Source organism: Lepisosteus oculatus, chromosome 27, assembly GCF_040954835.1.
Source record: "Lepisosteus oculatus isolate fLepOcu1 chromosome 27, fLepOcu1.hap2, whole genome shotgun sequence".
NCBI classification, from domain to species: Eukaryota; Metazoa; Chordata; class Actinopteri; order Semionotiformes; family Lepisosteidae; genus Lepisosteus; species Lepisosteus oculatus.
Window position 1 is genome coordinate 8,289,958 of NC_090722.1, and position 21,984 is coordinate 8,311,941.

Sequence of the window (21,984 nt, forward strand, 5' to 3'; positions counted from 1 at the left end):
TATCGGTTTTTAACCCATGTTTTTTGAGACATTTGTCACAATAATTTTCAAGTTTCCTTTCCCAAATGACCTGACTAGTGGAGAAGTTGTGGACTGAGGTATAGGAACTTTAGGGGTCTGAATGATTTGGCTCAACAGCTTTTAAGCAGTGACGAATCAAAGGCTGGATGAAAACATATCTATTCCTAGAAGAGTTACTGGTAATTAGTTACTCCCTTTGCAGTTTGTGCCTTAATAGTAGATACCATAATGTGACAACGCGTGCAGTTATTTGGAATGCATCTTGAATTATTTGGTCCTGAAGTCCTGAAGCTCACAAAATTTAATTTACCAGAAGGTTTTGGTACTTTTTGGAATGATGTACTTTCTATAATACCAATGTTACACTTTTAGTTCATACAGCTTACTAGCAGGCAAGTAGTGCAATTTGATTCAATGGTGTTAGTTAGTCCGCCTACCAAGCACTAATATTGTAAGTAGATAGCAGCTGTGTGTTTTTATCAAAAGTTTGCTCATTGGAAAATATTCTTCCACTGAGTACTCTTCCGAAAAGGACTGAAATTTACAATCAGATTAGACATGCATCAGCAGTTACTGTATATATGGAGTTAAAGGATAAAGAAATCATCTTGAAAACGAATGTCATCATTCTTATTAGTTCCTTTGACTTCTGTAATCATTCCAATGTTGCCCAACCTTATGACATTCAACACTACAGCGCATCACCCGAATTCAGACAGACTCATTAAAATAACGCAGGTCAACTTTTCATTCGGTCTAACTGGAAGAAAAAGTGAGAACTTGAAAATATGTGAAAATAATCAATTGCCCTGTCATGTACAGGTAATATTAACAGTGCGGGGAATAAATGGCCTCTAGAATTTGCAGTACCAGTATATATTATAGCAGGTTTTTAGTCTCTGAACAGAGTTCCTCTGGATCCATCCATCCATTTTCTAACCACTTCATCCAACTCAGGGTCACAGAGGAACCAGAACCTATCCCAGCAAGCAATGGGCTCAAGGCAGGGTTGTATAGGAGAGAAGTCCTGTGGATCTCCAAAATATGAAAACCGTTTCTCTTGCTGTTGCAGTTTTGCAGAAGCGATGTTTATTTGTTTTCAGCCATATGGAATAGATCCCATTTTACAGAGAAAACGTGAATGACATCTCTTTATTGATTATCTTTGATCCTGTGGCTTGCAAGTTTTCATAGACTGCCTCCTCCACAGCCTGAGTGGGATGAGAGAAAAGAATATCGCCGAAAATATTAAAGATTAAGACTTAATGGGTCGCTGTGTCAACAAGCAAACCAAGACATTCATGCCGTACTTTGAAAGGAAAATTGAAAGGAAAAAAGTAAATAAACACAATATTTTGTTTGTGTGGGGCATTCTTCTGGTGTGTGGGAGATTATGAAGATAGTAAAGCTTTACAAGATCATCAGGAGTAGAGTAAAACATAAGGACAAACATAATAGCATTGAATTGCAGGGCAGTGTTGATGACAATTATTTTGTTTTTGGAAAAAAAAACAAATTTTCCTGCACTAAACCCTTGTCCACTGTTGGTTCAAAGTACCTATCATGGGGGTCTTGGTTTAAATAATATCACTAAAATCAATGACAAAGTTGACCCAGTGATCATCTTCGGGGGCAACAGTGAAACACAAGCTACAGGACACAAGTGAAAACTATGGGGAAGTTTAAGACTTTGAAAAGGATGGCTCATACCCTAGCTTCCCTTGAGAAATCCATAGATCAACTAGCTACTAGCAATGAAGAAGCTAAATGGGCTGAATGCCTTCAGTTTGTTTGTAACTTTTCTATTGTTCTTGCGTTAGTCAGAATAATAAAGATTAAATTATCATAATCGTGACTAAAACATGAATCAGTCCTTGAGGTATCCCAGACAGTGATGGTGACTGATGTGACACAGGCAACATACAGTGTAATGCCTGGATCACAGTTGATAGTGCAGAGTCTGATCCCTTTACTATCTGAACTATTGAGTACTAACTGCTATCTGAATTGCTGAGAAAACCACAGGATTCTTCTGATTACTTAATCTTGTAAAACATTTTAGATGTTTTTGCTGCTGCATTTCTCATTTTTTCAGGTCCTGATGATTTTAAAGTGCCGAACATTTTGAAGTATTTTGAAAGGCAATAATCTCAGTAATATTTATTCAGAACAGCAGCAATCCAAACATAAAACTGTTATCATGGGATTCTTTTGAATCTAATCCTCTTCAAAAGAGTGTGATATTCTTTAATACAAAGGAAAGAATTCAGTACCTATATATAGTACACCATCTAGTGGTAAATCAGTATAAATACCTTATTTTTACATAGCAGAGACCTAGGATACTCAATCTCATATGCTCTTTCATTTGTTCCAGTCAGATCCTCCTCCTTCTGTTTTGTTTGAGGTGTTAGGTTACTCATAACCATATCCTTACTGTTAGCTTTACTTGTGCCTTTAACAGAGGAACTGGAAAAGAAGTTTAAAGTGTGTGCAATTTTTTACATAACAAACACCAGAGAATTTGAAAGCCATTTTTCTATGAAAATATATATACAAGATAAATGCTGCCAATGTATTTTCTCTACTGTTTAAAAGTAAACAACTCTAAACTTCATGCTCAATCTTTGTTTTTTAACAGTTTTATTTCTCATATTTCTCTGATTCTCTCATTTCTTTTCTTTGTCATTACTAAGATAACAGTGATTTCAGCTAAAGTGTTTTTGTTCATCTTTAAAATGCAAAGGAATCATACAATGTTTTGTGAGAAAATATATAAACAATAATTGTTACATTTATACTTACGACAAGTATTTCCTGCATCCAATCATTATACAAAGAATGATTAACAGTGCAGCACCTCCCACAATGCTATAAATGATCTTCCAGTTAAAGATGCCTTTTAGGGGGAAAAAAGCACTGATTCTTTACTAAATGTCATGTACACTGCAGTGAGTCATTTCAGATTAATACAGTTGTGTTTGGGAGGGTTGTAAACAAAATGACAAATGGACATGTTACACCCCCATCAGTAGTTAAACATGAAGTTCCACACAAATTAAAAATGGGATGATAACCACAGAGAGAATAATTCCTTGTAGTCCTACATGATATGCTGGAACCTTGCTTTTTTTTTGCTCTTTAAAAAGCTTCACAGATTAAAATGTTCTACACTGACTTTGAATAAAAGCATTGAGTCAAGCATGGAATCAGGAATGCCTTTAAAAACCCAACAAACTGTTTATTTCATCATTGATAAATGTACAATCAAGGTAGAATTAGGCGCTTGTGTAGAGCTAGGAGCTCCTCTGATATAGGTGCTCTTGAGCTGCACCGTTAAAAGATATCAACAGCTGTCATCTCTCTTAGGGGCGTCGCTGGCCCGGAAGGAATTACAGGGGCTCCTGGATTCTGCCCAGCGGAACAGCAGGAAATGGTCTGACATAACGTCCTTTACTCTCCTCCTGGGTTCCCACCATAGGAGCTCCTGACTGCAGACTGCACTGAGAAACAAGAAGCACAACTCAGGTTTAAGAACAGAGCTTGACCCATTTTTTTAAAATAACAAGCCACGGTTTGGGGGTGAAGAGAAGGTGGAATGGCAAGGTCATTCATGCTAGTGGCATAGTGAATGCACAATGCTTGGGTCAGGAGCAGAATATGTAGTAAGAAAAAACGTGAAACATCCGATGATTCCCAGGCAGTCCAAACTGTACCCTGCCAGTTCTGATTGAATTGTAACTGTGTTAAGATTTGCTTGACCTTTTGGTCTATTTCCAGTCCTATCATTTCAAACCTAGGCACCATAAGGTGTGCATTAGTAATACTAAATTCACATGCAACAAAAAAAATGGAAAGTAAATTACAGCATGAAGTAGAAAAAACACAGGGTGGTTTAGTTTTAAACTAATTTAAGCTTGTATGTTACTTTACCAGTTAGTAGAACAGGTGCAAAAAAGCAAATAAATCTACTCAAGGGACTGGCTGGTTGTTGTGCTCCTACTGACAATGACTTAATTCCACAATTGGCACCCTTTTATCATCTTTAAAAATCACATGCCATCTGGTGGCTGAAGTCAGCATTGCTCCTTGTCTTTCAGCAGAGTTGCCCGACTATAGAGTCAATTTTATAGCCACTTAACAGAAGAGTGAGGTTGAACTCATTCCATTAAAAAAATGGTAAACATGTTCTGGATCCTTTTTTTTTTTCCACGGTGTCATACCCTGTCAGTGGCTTATATCCTGCTGGCATTCCTCAGCTTGGTGACTAGATCCTCCACCGTCTCCACCTTGACTCCAGCTTGTCTCTGGGACGGCTCTTCCACGCTCAGGATCTCCAGGCGGGATGTCAGATCCACACCCAGGTCGGCCGCTTTCAGGCAGTCGATCTTCTTCTTCTTAGCTTTCTGAAGGGAGAGGGGAGAAGGATGTTTTGGGGCTTGTGGATTACACATGACACCTGCTCATCACAACCAGGTAGAAAACGGCTCCTCTACTTGGCTGTGGAATGTTTGACCAAGGATGAACAAATATATTCAAAACGTAGCTGTAATTCTCAGAGCAATACTGCCCGCCCTTGCTCGGGACCACTAAAAAATCTTAAAGGGAAACTGCTGCCCCAATTTCTCAGACCGGTTATTAAATCTTGGCAACAAAATCAATTCATTGATGTTATAGAAACATTTAAGTCGTGAACCTTGTGAAAGTCGCAATGTCGTCTCAAACTCGCAATTCGATTTCCCCCGAATTGTGACACAGTGCAGCCCTTCCTGCTCACTAGTCACTGTCATGACTAATGCAATGCGATGTAGGAGCCAATACGTACAGGTTGCACAGCAGACATTTCACTGCAGAAATGGTCCAATGTGATCTGCACGCAGAGTTAACAAGTAAACCGTATTTATCGGCAAAACTGTCTTGAAATCAAAAGCAGCGGATTAAAAGAGATGTATTTATAAACTTGCTTGTTTCCAAAAAGGATCCCGACATCCTGGCCAAAATATCCCCCTGGCCATTACCAATCATGACCTTCTAATAATCCCCGTCTATGAGTTGGTTTCATCTCTCTGCTTTCCTCCCCAATGAGAGCTGGTGTGTGGTGTGATGTACTGGTGCACTCGGGCTACTGTTGCATCATCCAGTTGGGGCTACATATTGGTGATAGTGGGGGGGATCCCCATTACCTGTAAAGCGTTTTGTGTGGAGTGTCCAGAAAAGTGCTATATAAGTGTAAGGAATTATTACTACCTTCATTATCTGTGGTATGAAACAAATGATTTATGTGCTTAGCAACGCCTGTACTCTAGGGGCACTGCACATGCATACTGACCATGATATTTGGCAGGGTGGCATAGCGGGGCGTGTTGAGGCGCAGGTCAGCAGTCACAACGGCAGGCATCTTGATCTTAATGGTCTCCAAGCCGCCATCGATCTCGCGGACGACCTTCAGCATGTCCCCTTCCAACACCACCTCGGAGGCAAATGTTCCCTGGAGGAGCAGCAAAAAGGTGTTTTTTTTTTCCTGAATTCAAACTGCTCATCTAAAATAGAAAGATCTAACAGTCAAGACAGCAGCAGATATAAGATGCCCGTCTGAGGACTTCATCTAAACGAAATTAAAAGATGAGTATTAGAAGAAAGCACATCGCACCCAACTGAAAAGAGCATTATGGGATTCAGTTTGGCTTTTTCTAGGTCCCCACCAGACATCAGCAGAACAAAAAAGTACTTTCACCCCCCAAGGTAACAGGACTAACAAATGTGGATGATATTAAAATAAAACAGTGGGATTTTGTGCCATTCAGTGACAATTATTGACACACATTCACTTGTAAACCTCAGCTTTAAGGAATCCAATGAAAATTAATAATAAAGTAATGACTAGCCAGAGTGGTTTAATTAAGAAAAATGCCCTTATGTACTAAGGTTTTGTTACTTCGGGTCTCGGCTGAGGTCAAGGTCTGTTTTGTTCAAATCAAAACTGCTGATATATAATATCATAACCGGAGGTCAATCAACCTGAGACCAGTCCAGCAGGGCAGCGGTCATCTGTCCAGTCTGATTGCAGTCATCGTCAATTGCCTGAAGAGGACAAAATCAGTGGTCAGCCAAGACTAAGAGCTCAAGGCTTCCCAAGCACACAGCAGCAGTAAATGAAGTATCAGAAATGTGATGCTATTCTGCAATGAAAAGTATTTTTGACACCGGAGCTCCTACAAACTTTACACTACACAGTTCCACTATTACGTGAAGTGAGCATGGCTACATGAAATCTACAAAACAAAGAACTAACATAACATTAAAGGGAAAAAAGTCCGTTGTCCACCTAAGAATGGTTTGAACCAGATGATATTTCAGACTAATCTCTTTAATAAAAACACAGCCTTATTTAAGGCTGATAAAAGACACACAAGAAGCCCATTCTTGAGTTAAGTGGTTCACCAGGATTGAGCTTATCCTCTTCTCTTTAATGTTGGACTCAAAATGAATGAGTACTCCAAGGATAAGACACTAGTCCATTTCTGGGTATTCCTAGCAATAATGGAACCCATTTCACAGAAAATGGGCCCTTGCACACTGGTGTAATCCAATCCAAGGTGGGGACTTAAACCCACAATCCTCTGGTCAGTAACCTGGAGCCTTTCTCGCTGTGTGCTGACAGATGCCACATAAGTGTACGTTGCAGTAATTATTTTGTATAACTGATCTTACCTGCTTGCCAAGTACTACTAGAGAAGCGTTTTCTTTCTTCGCTAGAGCTGCCAGAATCTTAGAGACCTGCAGAGGCCCCAGGTTGTCATAATCCTTCCCAGAAACCTCCACATGGATCCCTCTGTCAGCGCCCATTGCCAGCGCTGTGCGGATGGTTTCCTGGGGAGGACAAGGAACTTTCACAGAAGGAACCTCTGTCTTGTTCTCAGTTCCATGGCATATCCTGTGTGTACAGTCCACACCTGAGCTAGAGTGGCTCAGAAGACCATTTTACATTAACCCCCCTCCACCCTAATGGTACCTTCAGTTCTGAGGGAGCCTGGTTTAGTAGATCAACAGAGATTTATGACAAAGACATCACTTCTATTTTACCATTTATACTGCTCTGCCTGCAGGTTGGTAAACCTACACTATTTCCCCATCTTCAAGCACTCATCATGATGTTAATCACGTTTTTACCTTGACATGCAGCTCTACACGCCAGCTGATACCAGATCAACGGACAAGCAGTGAACAAACCCGCAACCCTTATATAAAATAAAGATGCTGATAACTAACTCTATCTTAAACTTTGTAAAAGTTAAACAATTCAACATGTGAAAATACAGATGCATTAACAAAGCCCAGTCCTGAGAGGCTGTTTTTGGCGGCTTCTAGTGGTGGCCCCATTGCTATTCCAGTTTGTTTGGTATGTAACCACCTGATCCTAGAAGAAAAATAATTATCACTATCATTTTATTTTGCTGATGCCTTAATCCCAGGATTTACAACGATGAAATAAGAGGAACTTCCTCCATTTTTCCTCAAATTCTCTTCGCAAAGGTCTCTCAGAAAGATGCTGAATTACAAGCCACAGCTCACAAGAGAACCAGGACATCAGATTCAAGAACATAGCTGGGTAGCTTGTTACAAACTCCCACAGGCCTTTGTGTAAAGACATACCTCTCCTGTTCTCAGTTTTAAATGTTTTTTTCTTATAAAAGAGGCTAAACACGACTCTCTCACACACAATCAAGATCTCAAAAGTCGCTCCCCTTAAAAAAAAAGTCTGGCAAACATCTGGTTGGTTACAACTTTGCTGGACTCACCCTGACCCCCGCCTGGTCCCACAATAAGAAGACAGGACATGGATGAGGGGGTCAAAGGTCATGAAGTGGTGGCATACCTGAACCTGCTGGGGCCCACAGCTCACGGCTATGACCTCGTTCACCAGCTTCTTCTCCTTCAGCCTCACCGCCTCCTCCACAGCGATTTCACAGAACGGGTTCATGGAGTGCTTCACCCCATCCGTGACAACCCCTGTCCGGTCCGGCTTCACCCGGATCTGCAAAACCAAACCGCCGGTGAAAGGTCAGAGGTCAGAGTCAAGCAAAGAGCCTGGAACACCAGTCTTCTGGGATTAAAAAAAAGCAACATTCTTTTTTTCAGTATCACTTCCGAGTCTGAGTATGGGCTATAAAATAAATAAGGAAACAAATCTCAAGTAAACATAAGGTAAGAAACGTCTAAGATAGTAAACAGAAAAAAGAAGGAAAGTGGGAAGAAAAAGATGAAAGGGGCAAAGAGGAAAGGAGAATAAAGGTAATAACTAAAGAAATAAAATATATTATACCTATGCAAGTGGTAAATTTTACTTTGCACATTTTCTTTGCAGGCTTTGCTGATATTCGTACTTCATCAAATGCAACAGTCTTCAATTTAATCATCACGGTTTTTAATTAAAATATTATTAATATTATTATTGAAACGATCAATCTCAATGTTTTAGTAAATACGGGTTATTTCATTTTTATTCTTAAAATGCACACGTGTAAGTGGAGACATGAATGATAATTGTCTTAAGGCGGACCTTCTCAGCAAAAGCAGCAACACAGCGCATTGTAGAATTGATTTATTAACCACGAGATGAATTTTGGATTGCTTGTTCAGAGCAATACTAGGCTAAATATAGGATGATAATTTCAGAATTGGCAATGCATTTGCTTTGCATAGTTAACGACTGTGCACTAAAATAGTCTCATTTAGACTAAGGTGTTCCTTACCTACTTCTAATCAGAAATGACAAAAAAGTAGTTAACACGGACTACTGAAGAGGCTTAAAATTGCAAACCTTCACCAGCATAACCATACAGTATATATTCTGAAGTAGTTCAGGTGGGTAGCTGAGTCAGCATGCGTAGGCTGCAAAGGAACAAGTAATAGGTTTATTCCGTGCTGAAAAGAGAGTTTCGGCTGTGAAGCCTTCTTTGGATTTAAGGGATATAGTATACTGTATATTATATACAGTATATATTCTGTTCTGTGTCTGAGTTACTTAACTCATTGCCCTGAAAACTTCCATTAACCGTCTGCAACGTGCAATATACAGTATAGCGTTTGAAAACTGAACTCAACTGATAATCGATTTTCATGTCACATTCGTGTGAGATCTGATTACAACTTGCAAGCAATCTGACCTTGTCCCTTTAACGAAACTCCTGCAGGCTAACTGAAGACCAATCGAAAACAAAAAAAAAAATCTCTCCGTAGTCGGAGAGAACTGAATATAATTGTACCTTGACTGCGTAGTCAATAACCCGCTTGACACCAACCAAAACCCGAGATGACATTTTGAACCTGACAAAAACAACTCCTGCACTCTTCTTCGGACAGGAGAAGGGAGACGGACGGATTTCACGGGGACACCGGGAAAGAAAAGGAGGGGAGTGGGGAGGGCTTAGGAACTACCCCCCGGTAAACCAATTATAAAGCAGACTTTCGATTTATAGCCAATGGGAAAGCGTGACGAATATGGAGAAAGCGCAGGTCCGTTTACTGCGGTGCAGAAACTAAAAACAGATCAGTTGAGTTCCTATGTGGCGATTGCAAGAAACTGGGGCAAAGGTTCACAGACTGTTTCAACAGTGTGCTGTGCCAGGATGGACGGTATCTAGCGGGATATTTTCTGCATGTTCTGTTGCAGCAATTTGAGGAAATAAAAATGGTCACAAAGGTGAATTCTGTTTAGTGTACCGTGGCTAAGGATCTGTGCCTGTGGCTGGAAGGTTGCTGGTTCATATCCCACAGCTGGCAGAGAAATCCCACTCTGTCAGACCCTTGAGCTGTATAAATGTCTGACCTGGTGTTCTGAACACCAGCTTCTCTCCCTGTCTGTGTGTCTCATGGAGAGCAAGATGGGGTATGTGAAAAGACAAATTCCTAATACAAGAAATTGTATATGGCTAAGTGATCTTCTTATTTTTGTAATAAGACAATAAACTGATGAGTGACATACTTACTTCTTAACAAGCATATCAAATCCATCCTACTGCATTAGACAAACTGAATTCATGGAACTTTTTTTAATCGAACAATATCTGAAAATTAATACTGTTTGCTACCTCAGCTGTTAAACTAATCACCGAGCTAATAGTTCTTTTATTTAAAAGTACTAACCAATAGGTAACTTCATATTTGTTTCTGTAGTGAACCAAGAACAAGAGAGCATAAATGCGAATTGCTTGACACTGCGTGTTGTAGTAATGAAAACAGAATTCCTGTAAAGGTTGATGGTCGTTGGAACATAATTGTGGTTGGAACATAAATGCTGATGTTGGTTCTCTGGCTTCTTTAAAATATATTTTATAAGATTTATGTCTGCACTTATAATTTCTTGTTAGGTAGATACTATTTAAAATTGGGACTCTAAATTCCAGATCATAATGTGATGTTCAGAAACATTAAAAATATACACCATGACTTGATTATTTATAAACAAATTTTAAAATAAACTACGTGACATCATCATTGAGGTGTGACATCACAAAGTACAGTTAGAAAGCATAGCAACAAGAAAAACACTTTCTAAAATAAATGGAAAGTTCTTGCAGTTTTTAAAATCTAGACGCACCTCTAAGAAAATAAAAAGATCCTTAAAGTCCTTAAAGAAGCTGCAGAAGGTAAGAACATTCAATAACTATCATTAATGAATTATCATGCTGTAATTAAGATTAACAAAGATTATATTTTAAAAATAGTAGTTTAGTAACTACAATTCTACATATAGCAGTCCATTGAAATCCAGCACTTTATGGCTCGTCTTTTCTAAAGTGAGATAGCTGAATTCTTAATATAAGTAATTGATAATGGTTTCAAGAACAGCGTAATGGTAAACTTGAAAGTTTAGGTTTTATGTCCATTAATTCTTACATACAGTATTCTTGTAACGTTGTAGGATGAAAATATACCAGCTATGGGGGCCCTTAACGGCCTTTGAGAAGTCTCTGCTGGGAATCTGGGGAAACACAATCCCAGAGGCGTTCTTCAAGGAAAGGAATCGCAGCATTCAGCCTCCTTCGTACTTCGCCAAAGAGTTCCACCCCCAGCATCCGGCCCCGAAAAAGAACTTTGACCCGACTGTCAGAAGACCCCAGTCTGTCCGGCCCAAACATCAAGAAGTCCCTCGGAACATTCATTCTCTCAACCTGGGCTGCTTTGTGAAATGGGCCTCCGGCTACCCTGACCTCCACTGCAATGATATCTGTGCTATGCTGGGTGAAGACAAGTGCTTTTACAGCTAACCCTTCTAAAGCAGTTGGTCATAAATGTATGTTACCTATACATAATGTCTCAGGGGATTTACATCATACCCAATTCAGAATAATCATTTAATTCTCTTTTTTTATTGTTTGTCAAATGAATCGGTTATGAAAATCAACTTGTGTCCATTTTGCATTTTACTGTTTACATTATGCATTTAAATAGCTTTGCTATGGTTTTCCATGTGCATTTGGTGTGCTTTAAAACCACAAGGAAACATTATAACATTTTTTTTCACCCTGGTAACATACTGTAGGTAATGTGATGGTTAGTAGTCCTGCTTCACAGCTGTTGGGTTTTGGATTAAAGTCCAGATCACACCTTATATCATACCGTATACAAGCAGTACTCAACCAAAACAATATGTAACTATAACTCAATGACCAACAATTCAAAGAATTTTACCTTTTCAGGAAAATTTATAAGCTTTGTGTGGTGGATGATGTAAAAATATCATAAATAAGAGAACTGTGGATTATCAAACGCTAATAAACATATTTTAATTCACTCCAAAATAGTAAGCACAAATGTTGATTTTTTTTTGTAGAGATACATTATCCTGGCAGGTAAATAAAAATACAAAAAAATAACATTTTAATAGATTAAAGAGTTTGCATTTTTTAAAACATAAAGAATTCAACCGAAACTGAATTCACTCATCAACAATCTCTAAATACTCGAAAAACGAATTTTAATTATTCTTGTTCAAGGCGGAAGTTATATTACATCTTACGGGAAATTCAGGCATTATTACCATGAACTCGAGTATCTTCACTTAATTATAGGATTGCTTTACCGTACTATATGGAAATTAACAACACGGGTGGTGACATTCTTGTGTCGTTTATTCTTAATGCACTGCTTTTGTGCAAATACAACATAACAATTTACAAAACTATTTGATATAGGTATTCACAGTTTTAGCCCTCCCCTTTCATAAATCATTTGCAAAGAATATAAAGACAATAATGCATCTGACCGTACCTTGTTTTATATTGAATTTTACCTTCGTTCAAAACTACATTTCCCATAGTGCACTTACAAACGAACAATTGAACGGTTATGCAACATTAGTTCTTCTCAAAAATTTTTGAATGTTTTAGTGTAGACCAGCTCACATATTTTTACTATCGCCGCATGGAGTTAAAAAAAAAAACACCTGTAAACTCTCAGATACATTTTTTAAAAAAAAATCTAGTCCCGGGTGTTACTAACCGAAGCACGGCGCTTCCGCAGTAAAGAAAAATAGCTTGTTTTTAGGTAAAAGATGAACCAAATACAATATTGAATACTGAATAACAGTTATTGCTCTTGGGATGGAGTGTGTAGGTTTTAACAGGCTTAATCCTCCATATATAAAGAATTTCTACCGAGTCATGTACATAACGGTGTGAGCAGAGGATCTGTTTTTAACTCGTCCTTCCTGCTTCTTCTCCTTTCTCCTCTTCCGGCGAGACTCTCGACTGTCAGGTGGCTCTTGCGAAAACCCGGATTGGATCCTGCTGTCAGCTGAGTGACAACGTGATCGCTTGATGAAAGTCTTTTTTTTTAACAGAATCAATGCAGTACAGTGGGAAAACGATTAAAAGAAAGCCAATTCTAAAACAGAAGGTTCATCACAGTTATTGTTTTCTGTGTAGTGCCCGCCAGGTAATTAAACGTTACAAATGCATCAACAATTTTAGCAAAGGGATGAAGTATTTGATCACCCACATATGATGAGACTTGGGGAGAAAATGAAAACACCTCGCTTCTGAATTATCGTGTGATTCAGATTTTATGCCAGCTCGGGCCCTCACACCTGAAGAGGGCTCCACGGCCGAAACTTTGTGTTTTCTTTCTTCATTTTTCAGCATGGAATAAACCTGTTACTTGTTCCCTTTGCAGCCAACGCATGCTGACGCAGCTACCCACCTGAACTTTTAGCTGACCAGATAGATTACTAAAAGCTTCAGCAACCACAAACTATATAGTTTAGCAACTAAATGTGGCTTCTTCTGCACTGTAACTTCTCTGAGGTTCAATGAATGACACTCTTGTTTTAATGATAGCACTTTCATGTTCGATCACACCAGTTCTGCAGTGTGAAGCAATGCTGTCTGTATCGTACAGGACAAATCCATGCTATTTCCTAAAGGGTTGCAGGCAGGGTTATATATTCTGTCAGTCTTGGATATGAACCCAGTTCACAGAGAGACAAATGAAAAATATTGGATGTGCCTCCAAATCGCATTACAGCTCAACTGGAATATAAGGGTTTGATTCCTGTTACCATGATACAAAAAGAGAACCCTGAGCCAGTGAGAAACAAGCACACAGAAAACAAGAACTATATCAGGACAGAGAAGTAGATCATACAGGCATGTCTTTAAAAAAAATAAAGTCACAGAGCAATAGGAGTCCTTTAGTAATTTGTTTTTTAAATTTGGTGCTGTTCAATGTGCAGCTGAAATATAGCTGCATTACAAATAAAATGTTCAGCAGATAAACATTGAAAACACCAGTCCAGAAAAACACACTCTAGTGCGTGGCATGCACAGCACTTAGATTTTGACAGTCAAAGTCAGATCTGCCCATTACCTCAAACCTAAGACATTAGCCAGGTATAAAGTGCTTTCATGGGAAAAGTGCAGAACTAAATAGAGGACACAGATTAGGGGGCATTTAGAGAGAAAATAACTGTCAGGTGTCAACCTAGACATTATGTCACTGAGGATAACAGGGCATTTAAGAGAACTCTCAATTCCTCAGTCAGCTTCCTACAAATGAATTGTCTCCACTCCGCACGTAAACTTTTAACTAATCAGACCTCCCAACATCTTGCCCAGAAGGCACCATTTGACGCTTCACCGCAAAGCGATTTTAAACAGTCCGACTTACCTTATAAATGGAGGTTTAGCTATGTTAAAACAGAACAAACCGTCCTGAGTCTGAAATGGACTTCACACCCATTCACGATCAGCTCATGACACCGTTGAGAAAGTGCATGACGCGAAATAAAAGTATCTATTTAATCACTAAGCCCTCAGCACCCCGTGTCTAATTAAGACATCTAAAGGCATTTCCAGTTAAACTGAAAACAAGAACAAATACACAACATCTATGATACTTACACGACCGCACTGCCCGCTATCGCCCAACTCCGCTTTTGATACAGCAAAGACAGTGCCAACTAAAAACCTGTGATAACAGACATCGACAATGTAATTACATACCACCCCACAGTAACGCAGTGCCCGGGATACATACAGGTTAAGAAGTATCTGCAGATTTGCAGTTCCACCCGCTTCCGTCTAAAGTCAGGGCATTCAAACTGAATCAGGTAGCGATCCTCTCATCAGAGACACCCGGCATCGCGCTGCACCGAGTCTCCACAACACGGGCGATTTTTTTTTTTAAGATGCGGCGGGGGGAAACCCCCCCAAAAAAAAAACTAAAATAAAGAAGAAGCCAAAATAAAAAAAAAGAGCACAGACGCCACGACATAAACTGTGCACCTTTTCGGTGGCGGCGCTTGCAATACGCCGTTCCAGTCCATATTTTGTCAGCGGCGACGTCGTGCCCACAGCAGCGGATTGATACGCAAAACAAGGCGCCCGGGCTTACCGAGGAGGAGCGGAGCCGAGAGGGAGGAGGAGGAGGAGGGGGGGGGAGACAGAGAAAAAAGGGCCGGCGGGGATCGGAGAGGGAGAAGACAAGAGACCAGAGTCAGGGAAAAAAAAAAAGCAGCGGCTCTGCAACTCGCACTAAGCGGGCGGCCTGAGGTAGTAGCCAGCCAGCGCAGCGCACAGCCCACTCGGGCGCCAGCAACGGGAGGGAGGGACGGAAAGAGAGAGAGAGAGAGAAAGGGAGGGAGAGGGAGAGAGAGAGAGACACAGCGCTCTCCATTTTTCTCCAAGCCTGATCTCTCCTCACGTGTCCTGGAAAGGGGATCTCACATGACCCGTGTGTTTGTCCCCGTGATCAAAACTTCCATCTCCATCTCTCTGAAATTCACATTTTAAATACAAACCCCAGGTCCCCACATGGACATGCTAGAACAGACGCTGGATACCGCGGCCAGGTAAGGACGCTTCTCCCAGCTAAAGCGCCTCAATGGCTTCCGCCAGCCTCCATTTTCGAGCCGCGAGCCCTGTGCTTTTTTCCTCTTCTTTTGGTGGTTAAACCAAAAAAAAATCAAACTGTGCAGCAATTTTTCTTACGTTTTAGTTCCATCTAAGATCTTAGTCTATGTGGGTTAAAAAAAAGAGAGAAATGTGTCAAGAGAATAGGTCTTGTTTGTTTGAAATGTTTGTTTTTTTTTTAGTTTTGGGGGGGTTTGCTGTGGCCTACGTTACGAAGTGTTTAGTACTCGGGCTTTTTTTAGAAAACCCCCAAAAATGACGGCGCTACCGGGCTGTTCAAAAAAATGGACTTAACTCGCAAAGCAGCGAAAAGGAGTTGCCGTTTCTTTTTTTTTTTTCCGGACTCTCTCTATATTAAAAAAAAAAATTAAATCGCGCAGGACATTTGAATTTTTGGCACCGCTGTAAAGAAGGGTTCTGCTTTTTAACCCCGATTGAAAAGCGCGGAGACGTTGCCTGCATCTGGCAACTTTCGCTTCAAAGGAGCTGACAGAGTTTTTAAAAATATCGGTCTGCATTATTTTCCAAATGAGCATTTCCCTCTTGCAATACGCATTGATGTTCTCAAAGTGTGTATTTAGGACTAAGGCGCCCTTGACAGCACGGATACTGGCCATACCTAATCCGTTCAGTGCCTCTTTGGGCAGAATATTTTGAATTATATTTAAGCTGTAATTATATTCAAGTGTAGTTATTTTCTGATACTCATTTTTAATCACGTATAAACTGTTGTGGCGGTATTGGAGGACACCCCGTTAAGCTTTTCGCGTACCGGCTCCATAACGCGATGTGCAAGTTAGCTGGTTTCGTGTTGAAAGCGCCTTTTTTTTCCCTTGCGTTTGCAAACACGAATTCGGCCTTGTGTCAATTCAATTCAATTCAATTCAAGGTGCTTTATTAGCATGACCGATAGGTACAATCAGTGTTGCCAAAGCAAATAAAAATAATAAAATTAACATAGAACAAAACAAAAAATAGAAGTAAAATAAAATCTACAGACATGTTACAGACATTTACAACAAAGACATAAAGTCTCTCTCTCTCTCTTCTGGCGTGTGGCATGCTTTTGTTCTGACATCCTATCAATAATTGACCAGCGAGGGATATAGCGGGACCCAGCTAAGTCCTGGGCAGATTTTAAATCGTGAAAGCGATTGAATATCAGTTCACAGAGTATGACAAGGTTGTCTTTGTCGAAGACGTTGGGTGGGCTTTTGAATAAAAAGTTTGGAACTTCTACGCTTTTAGTGCGTTTTCTTATTTCCACCCTTTTTTGGGGTAGATCACTTAAAAAAATATTTCTATATATATATATCTTTGATTTAGTTTTATACATCGGTTGAGTTCATATGATGCATGTGTACCTTAAAGGTAATATATCATTGTGCTTTGCTTTCTTTTTTATTACTGTAAAATAAGCTTTTCAAGGATGGATTTCAGGATTACCATACTTTTCAATATTGCAAAATATAACAGATATGCCCTGGGTTTATAAGGCTTTATAATAACGAACGCAAAAAAATAAATAAACGCAAATTGGGCATTTTAAGCTTTTTTTTATTTTAAAATGCACTTGAATGTTTTAAAGTCGGTATCTGGAAAAGAAGGCAAAAGTTAAATGCATTGGGTGACTTATAAAATCCTCGATTGTTTTATTCAATCCGGAATAGTAGCAACATATCAGGAGGGCAGTGTTCCTGATTCTACTGTATGTCGTGGACAAGAGGAACAGTATCTCTAGGCAGTTATTTGTGGCGCTCTGTATATAGGTGACTGGGGTACAGGGTAGAAATTCCCAAAAACGGTTTTGGGAGTGGGAGTGGGGGTGGCATGGTGGTGCAGTGGTTAGGTCAGGGGCCATGAGTGGAGTTCTGGACTTGGGGTGCTGTCTGTGTGGAGTTTGTATGCTCTCCCCATAACTCTCCGGTTTTCTCCCACAGTCCAAAGACATACTGGTAGTTGATTTGGCGTCTGGGAAAACTGACTCGGGTGTGAGTGTGTGCCCTGCACTGGACCAGTATCTTAAAGTGCCTACCCTGGGAATATTAAAGCATGTTGACTTGGAACTGTCTGGGCTGTACCCTGCCTTGAGCCCGTTGCTTGCGGGGATAGACTCCATTTCCCCCCGATGGCCCTGAGTTGCGTGAAGCCATAAGGAAACCAATGGATGGTTTTGGAAGGATTCGGTGAAGGGTAACCCTCTTCTGCCTGTCCATGTTTTTGATTTGTTCTCTGTGTGGAGTGGTTCAGATTTTGTTTTTAGAAAACCTTTAGCCTCTTTGTATATTGTGGATATGGGCTTAACTGAGCTAACATGGATAGGTGTCTCTCTGGAAGGGTTTGATGTGTGGGGCAGTTTGTTTTTCTTTTCGCCCAGTGTCTCTGCTCTGGTTGGGCTTGATATAAGCACAGCTGAGACAGCCTTTGCATTACAGCTCTGTGTGGATCTGTTTAAATCTTACAGTCAGCTTGGCTCTGGTGTTTTCTTTCCCAGATTCTGTGCAACATTTCACGTACAAACTTGACACTGCACTACATAAGATAAAGGAAAACATCAGAGTGTATTAACAGAATTATTTTCCCAGTCCTTCTTAGGGTTCCAGATCAATAGCCAATCTGTCCTAATGTAGGTGACCCTTTGTCCCTGTTCATCAATCTGCCTTTGCATAAATATATAGGTGTAACATGAAATACTGAAACCCTATGGCCAAAACAGTTTGAAATGCGTTAATTATTACGTACTCAAGAAATAAAGCAAACAAAATGCAATGCATTAATAGTGCTGAAAGTCAGATAGCATTTATTATGGGGAAAACCCACACTACACTTTTTCTGTAGTGGATTTATTAGGGATGTTCTAGTGCTAAAGTTCTTTACTGTTTGTTACTGAGCAGCAAAAATATCTTGGAAGCATCGCCTGAAGTTCTCCTTGTTTCAACATATCAAAATTAGCACCTTCCCAACAATCGCTCAGTTTCCCAGTTTTCAGATGGTATGCTTGTGGCCTTGCTAAGGAATAATGAAAGCAGACTGTTAATTTTCTGCATGTGTAATAATCGAATACATTTTTTTCCAGTTGCTCGTACAAAGAGCTTGGGCATTTATCACAAGAATCCTTCTCAAGGATTACATCAAAAAGCTCATTTGAACTATTAAAACAACCTTAATTAGCATCACAACTATTTGTATAACTGTAAATGAGACCAGGCACATATAACTCCTTTAGCTGATTGCACAGACAAGATGTTTTCCCTTGTGTTTATTGTGATATATGATTCTGACTGTCTGAATGTTTATTTTCACAAACAAAGCTTGTATCACAGAGGAGTGTGCCACTGTCTGCAGTATTTTGTGCATGGTCTTACGGGCTTCTTAAGTCCAAGATGTGAAGTTTAGATGTTGTGCCCGAGGTGTTTTCAGAGTAAGATGTAATATTTGATTCTCTTGTGGTGCATAGCTAAAACTTCACAGCACTGAAATACCCTTTAACTTCTGTGCTCTGTGTTTGGATTATGCGTTGGATTATGTTTCTACAGTGCTTAGAAAAATGCCATTTGTAACCCAAACAGGACTGGATTTTAATAGCTAGAAATGGATGTTTGTGTATCCTACATGGTGATGGGTGAATATTACATTTTGACACGCTTTTGAATAGTAACCAGTCAGTGGATGTTTCTGATAACAGCCAGTAGGGATTTGCCTGTGGTGGTCATTACAATTTGTCATCTAGACAGCAGCAAGTATTGCTTTCGGAGATGTAAAGCATTTGGCCGAGATGAGTGTTCCTGTAGAGAAGAGGTCAGAGGTCAGAAAGTGGTACCAGGCAGTGCTGTCTCTGCAAGTGTGCAGAAAAGGTGTTTGTAGTAATTTATTTATGCAAGAGTTGGTGATAAATTCTTTGTTGCATGTGGGAAAATGGGAATTAGGCCTTGAAGCCAAGTAATGCATTTCTTATTTGTAAGGAAGTTAAAAACTCACTTTTACCTTTCTAGATAAAAATAAAATACTTCTTTCCGGATTGTCGAATGTCCAAAATCTTGTTGGAAACTATAAGGAGATGTAAAATACAGTGAGACTTGGTGAGTTCTTACAGTATGACGAGGTACATGCTGTCTGTATCTGACTGCAGCAAATTAAATCTGTTTTATGTAATGTATGCATTTCAGACAATGGGTCCAGTTTCATCTATTGATTTCCAAGTGTTCAAGATTGCCCAGAAATCTCTGATACAGTGTATGCTTGAGCATACAAATTCTTCTTTTATTTTTATGTGTTGTTTCTTGACTTTCATACAATGCTAAAGTGTGCATAATGTAGGCCTAGCTCAAATATTCAAAAGCAAAAAAAGGACAGGAGATGGAAATTGAGGAAAGAAAGATGTCACTGAGGATTGTTTGAAAATGTGTCGGTCTACACTTAGATTTTTTTGTGGGAGTTGAAGTGCATTAGATAAAACTGCCCAAGGCTCTTTAGTGTTCTTTTCAAGATGCTTATTTTAGCTGTAGGATCAGTCTCATGCACAATAAATTGCTTGCTTTGCCAGGTCTTATCATCAGACAGCTTTCATTGTAATGGCACAGCAGTTACCTTGTTACTGGACTTGTCTTTGAGGGCGCCTCACTCCTCCAGTTGATGTTAACTTGCCTGTATAGGTTCTGTGGGCCTCATTGTGTCATTCTAAAATGAATGCCTTTTGGTATATTTTGGATAAGTTCCCGCACGAAGCAGGTATGTGGAACAATTGCTAACTTCAGAAAATAAGGCCGCTACTTACTTGAGCTGTTCTGAAAAATGTGTGGGTGTAGTTTGTCCAGTTTCATGGTGAATATGCATCATAAACATGTCTGTTAATAGTAGGGTAGTATTTTTTCCAATCCATTTCTGGCTAGTATCCTACTTGCCTGAATACCGTCTTGAGATCTACTTTTTTAAATCTTTGCAGATCTAAGTGCAGGTTTTTAAAATACCTATCCTCTTAGATTACCTGAAATGTGTTTCATGCTGGACAGGCATCTTCATTTGTAATAAATTATCTCTTGGTGATCTTTAGCTTGTTCTTCTCTCTGTTCTTTTTCTGTGCAGTGGAGCAAATACAGTTGGACCCGGGCTTATTCAGTATTTTTATCAAGAAATTGAAAGTCAAGTTGATGGTTCAGAGAAAGGTATCATTCGGTACCTGGCTTAGGAAATGCCATTGCTGCTTGAACTATAAAGAGACTCGAAATGCATTGAGACCTCAATTTGCAGTCCTTTCTTAGGACATAAGGAACAAGTAATAGGTTTATTCCATGATGAAAAGAGAAGAGAGAAAACATGTTTTGGCTGTGAAGCCTTCTTCAGGTGTGAGGAAGACAGGGCAGACAGCTGAGATTAAATAGCATGGAAGAACACAAGCTGGGAGAGGAGAGGGGGCAGAGAGGCCACTCGGGAAGAGACGGAATGATTTCTTAGGACATGTCCGCCTTCTTTTGCAGCCTTACCTGTAACAGTGGCAGGCTTTTTAGTCTTGGTCAATCCCAACCCTTAGCCTGATCTCAGAAGCTGTGCAGAGCTAGTATTGGGATGGGAGACCTCTAAGCAAAGCCAGGTTGCTGCTGCTTTAATTGGTGCTGATGAACCAGTAGGTGGCACTATTCTGGGCACACATTTGGCCATGCATTGAGATTACTGGGGCATCATTGGTGACTCGTATTACATAGGTAGGTGCTTTTACTTCAGAGTTGAATGACTTGGTAAGACAAAGTATAATAAGCAGAACCACAGAGGATGTGCACACAGCTGTTAAAGTAAGTGCTGCAGCCTTTGTATGGATCAGTATTTGATTTATGTTTTATGTTGTTTTTTTATTTATGTTTTATGTTCCAGTGGATTTTAAAACTCACAGCTTGGGTTGTGAGGATATGTATCTATATCTTCTGTTTTGGCTACTGCTCTTCAAAATTGCATGGGAGTGTAAGTTATTGTATCTTCCACCAGGATGGCTTGATTCTTACGTATAATAATTTTGTTTTTGTGCATTGTACAGGCATTAGATCATAAAAAAAATTGCGTGCCAATCAGTCCCAATTATATCACTGGCACTAATCTCCCCTAGGACTCTGGATTTTGTTGTTGTCGATACTGGATGTCACGCTTGGAAAAACAACTACACTAGCAAGCTTAATATTCCATATACAGTGTCTGTGTCAGTGTAAGGAATGCTTGTATTGAGATATTGTTTATCTCATACTTTTTCATATCTCAAGTGATCAATGTTTGTATTCAGTTTATGTACATTTCCACTAATTGTTTGAGTCACAGTGATCAAATTCAGAGAACGGATTGTCTCCTCTTCCCTTAAGCTGTGTTCTTACCTGGGTTTACCAGAGGCTTTTTTGCATTTCTTGTTTGTATAAAAAGAAACTGTTTTGCCAGTTTATTCCATCACTTCATCCTTCCAGTCAACGGTAGTTCTAATAGTAGTAGAATGCTATTTGTGTGGGCAAAATAAATCCCAAGTGCACAAAAAGGAAGAGAAAAGGCTGTTTTTCCACAGTGAATTTATCCTGCA

At 39.7% G+C, this 21,984-nt stretch overlaps 2 protein-coding genes across 5 annotated transcripts in view; one reads left to right on the plus strand and one right to left on the minus strand.

Moving 5' to 3' along the window:
* Positions 1-3,241: 3,241 nt before the first annotated feature.
* Positions 3,242-14,693, minus strand: etfb (electron transfer flavoprotein subunit beta). Of its 3 annotated transcripts, none has more exons than XM_069185443.1 (7): positions 14,560-14,693; positions 7,898-8,056; positions 6,733-6,891; positions 6,040-6,102; positions 5,351-5,509; positions 4,245-4,427; positions 3,242-3,524 (listed from the first exon to the last, which is right to left on the minus strand). In XM_069185443.1, the coding sequence occupies exons 2-6, from the start codon at positions 8,000-8,002 to the stop codon at positions 4,257-4,259; spliced, it is 657 nt and encodes a 218-aa protein (XP_069041544.1). In that variant the 5' UTR covers positions 8,003-8,056; positions 14,560-14,693; the 3' UTR covers positions 3,242-3,524; positions 4,245-4,256. The 3 variants fall into 3 exon arrangements, with proteins under 3 accessions (XP_069041544.1, XP_015192032.1, XP_006641603.1); XM_015336546.2 differs by lacking the exon at positions 14,560-14,693 and adding an exon at positions 9,288-9,426 and having other exon boundaries at positions 3,242-3,519; XM_006641540.3 differs by lacking the exon at positions 14,560-14,693 and adding an exon at positions 9,288-9,425.
* Positions 14,694-14,860: 167 nt separating this feature from the next.
* The window catches only part of LOC102688687 (upstream stimulatory factor 2), a 29,162-nt gene continuing 22,038 nt past the window's right edge, over positions 14,861-21,984 (plus strand). For both annotated transcript variants that reach the window (XM_015336544.2, XM_015336545.2), the window contains exon 1: positions 14,861-15,373. In XM_015336544.2, coding sequence (XP_015192030.1) covers positions 15,336-15,373 — 38 coding nt within the window. In that variant the 5' untranslated portion in view covers positions 14,861-15,335. The remainder of the gene's footprint in view (positions 15,374-21,984) is intronic.

Bases quoted from the DNA above. Each gene is read 5' to 3' on its own strand.
- etfb (XM_015336546.2), bottom strand. From the start codon at position 9,341: ATGTCATCTCGGGTTTTGGTTGGTGTCAAGCGGGTTATTGACTACGCA. The intron at 5,510-6,039 runs GTTGATTGACCT...CTGCTCCTCCAG, and splicing joins CCCTGCTGGACTGGTCTCAG to GGAACATTTGCCTCCGAGGT. The intron at 4,428-5,350 runs GTCAGTATGCAT...CTCTCCCTTCAG, and splicing joins CCACCCTGCCAAATATCATG to AAAGCTAAGAAGAAGAAGAT.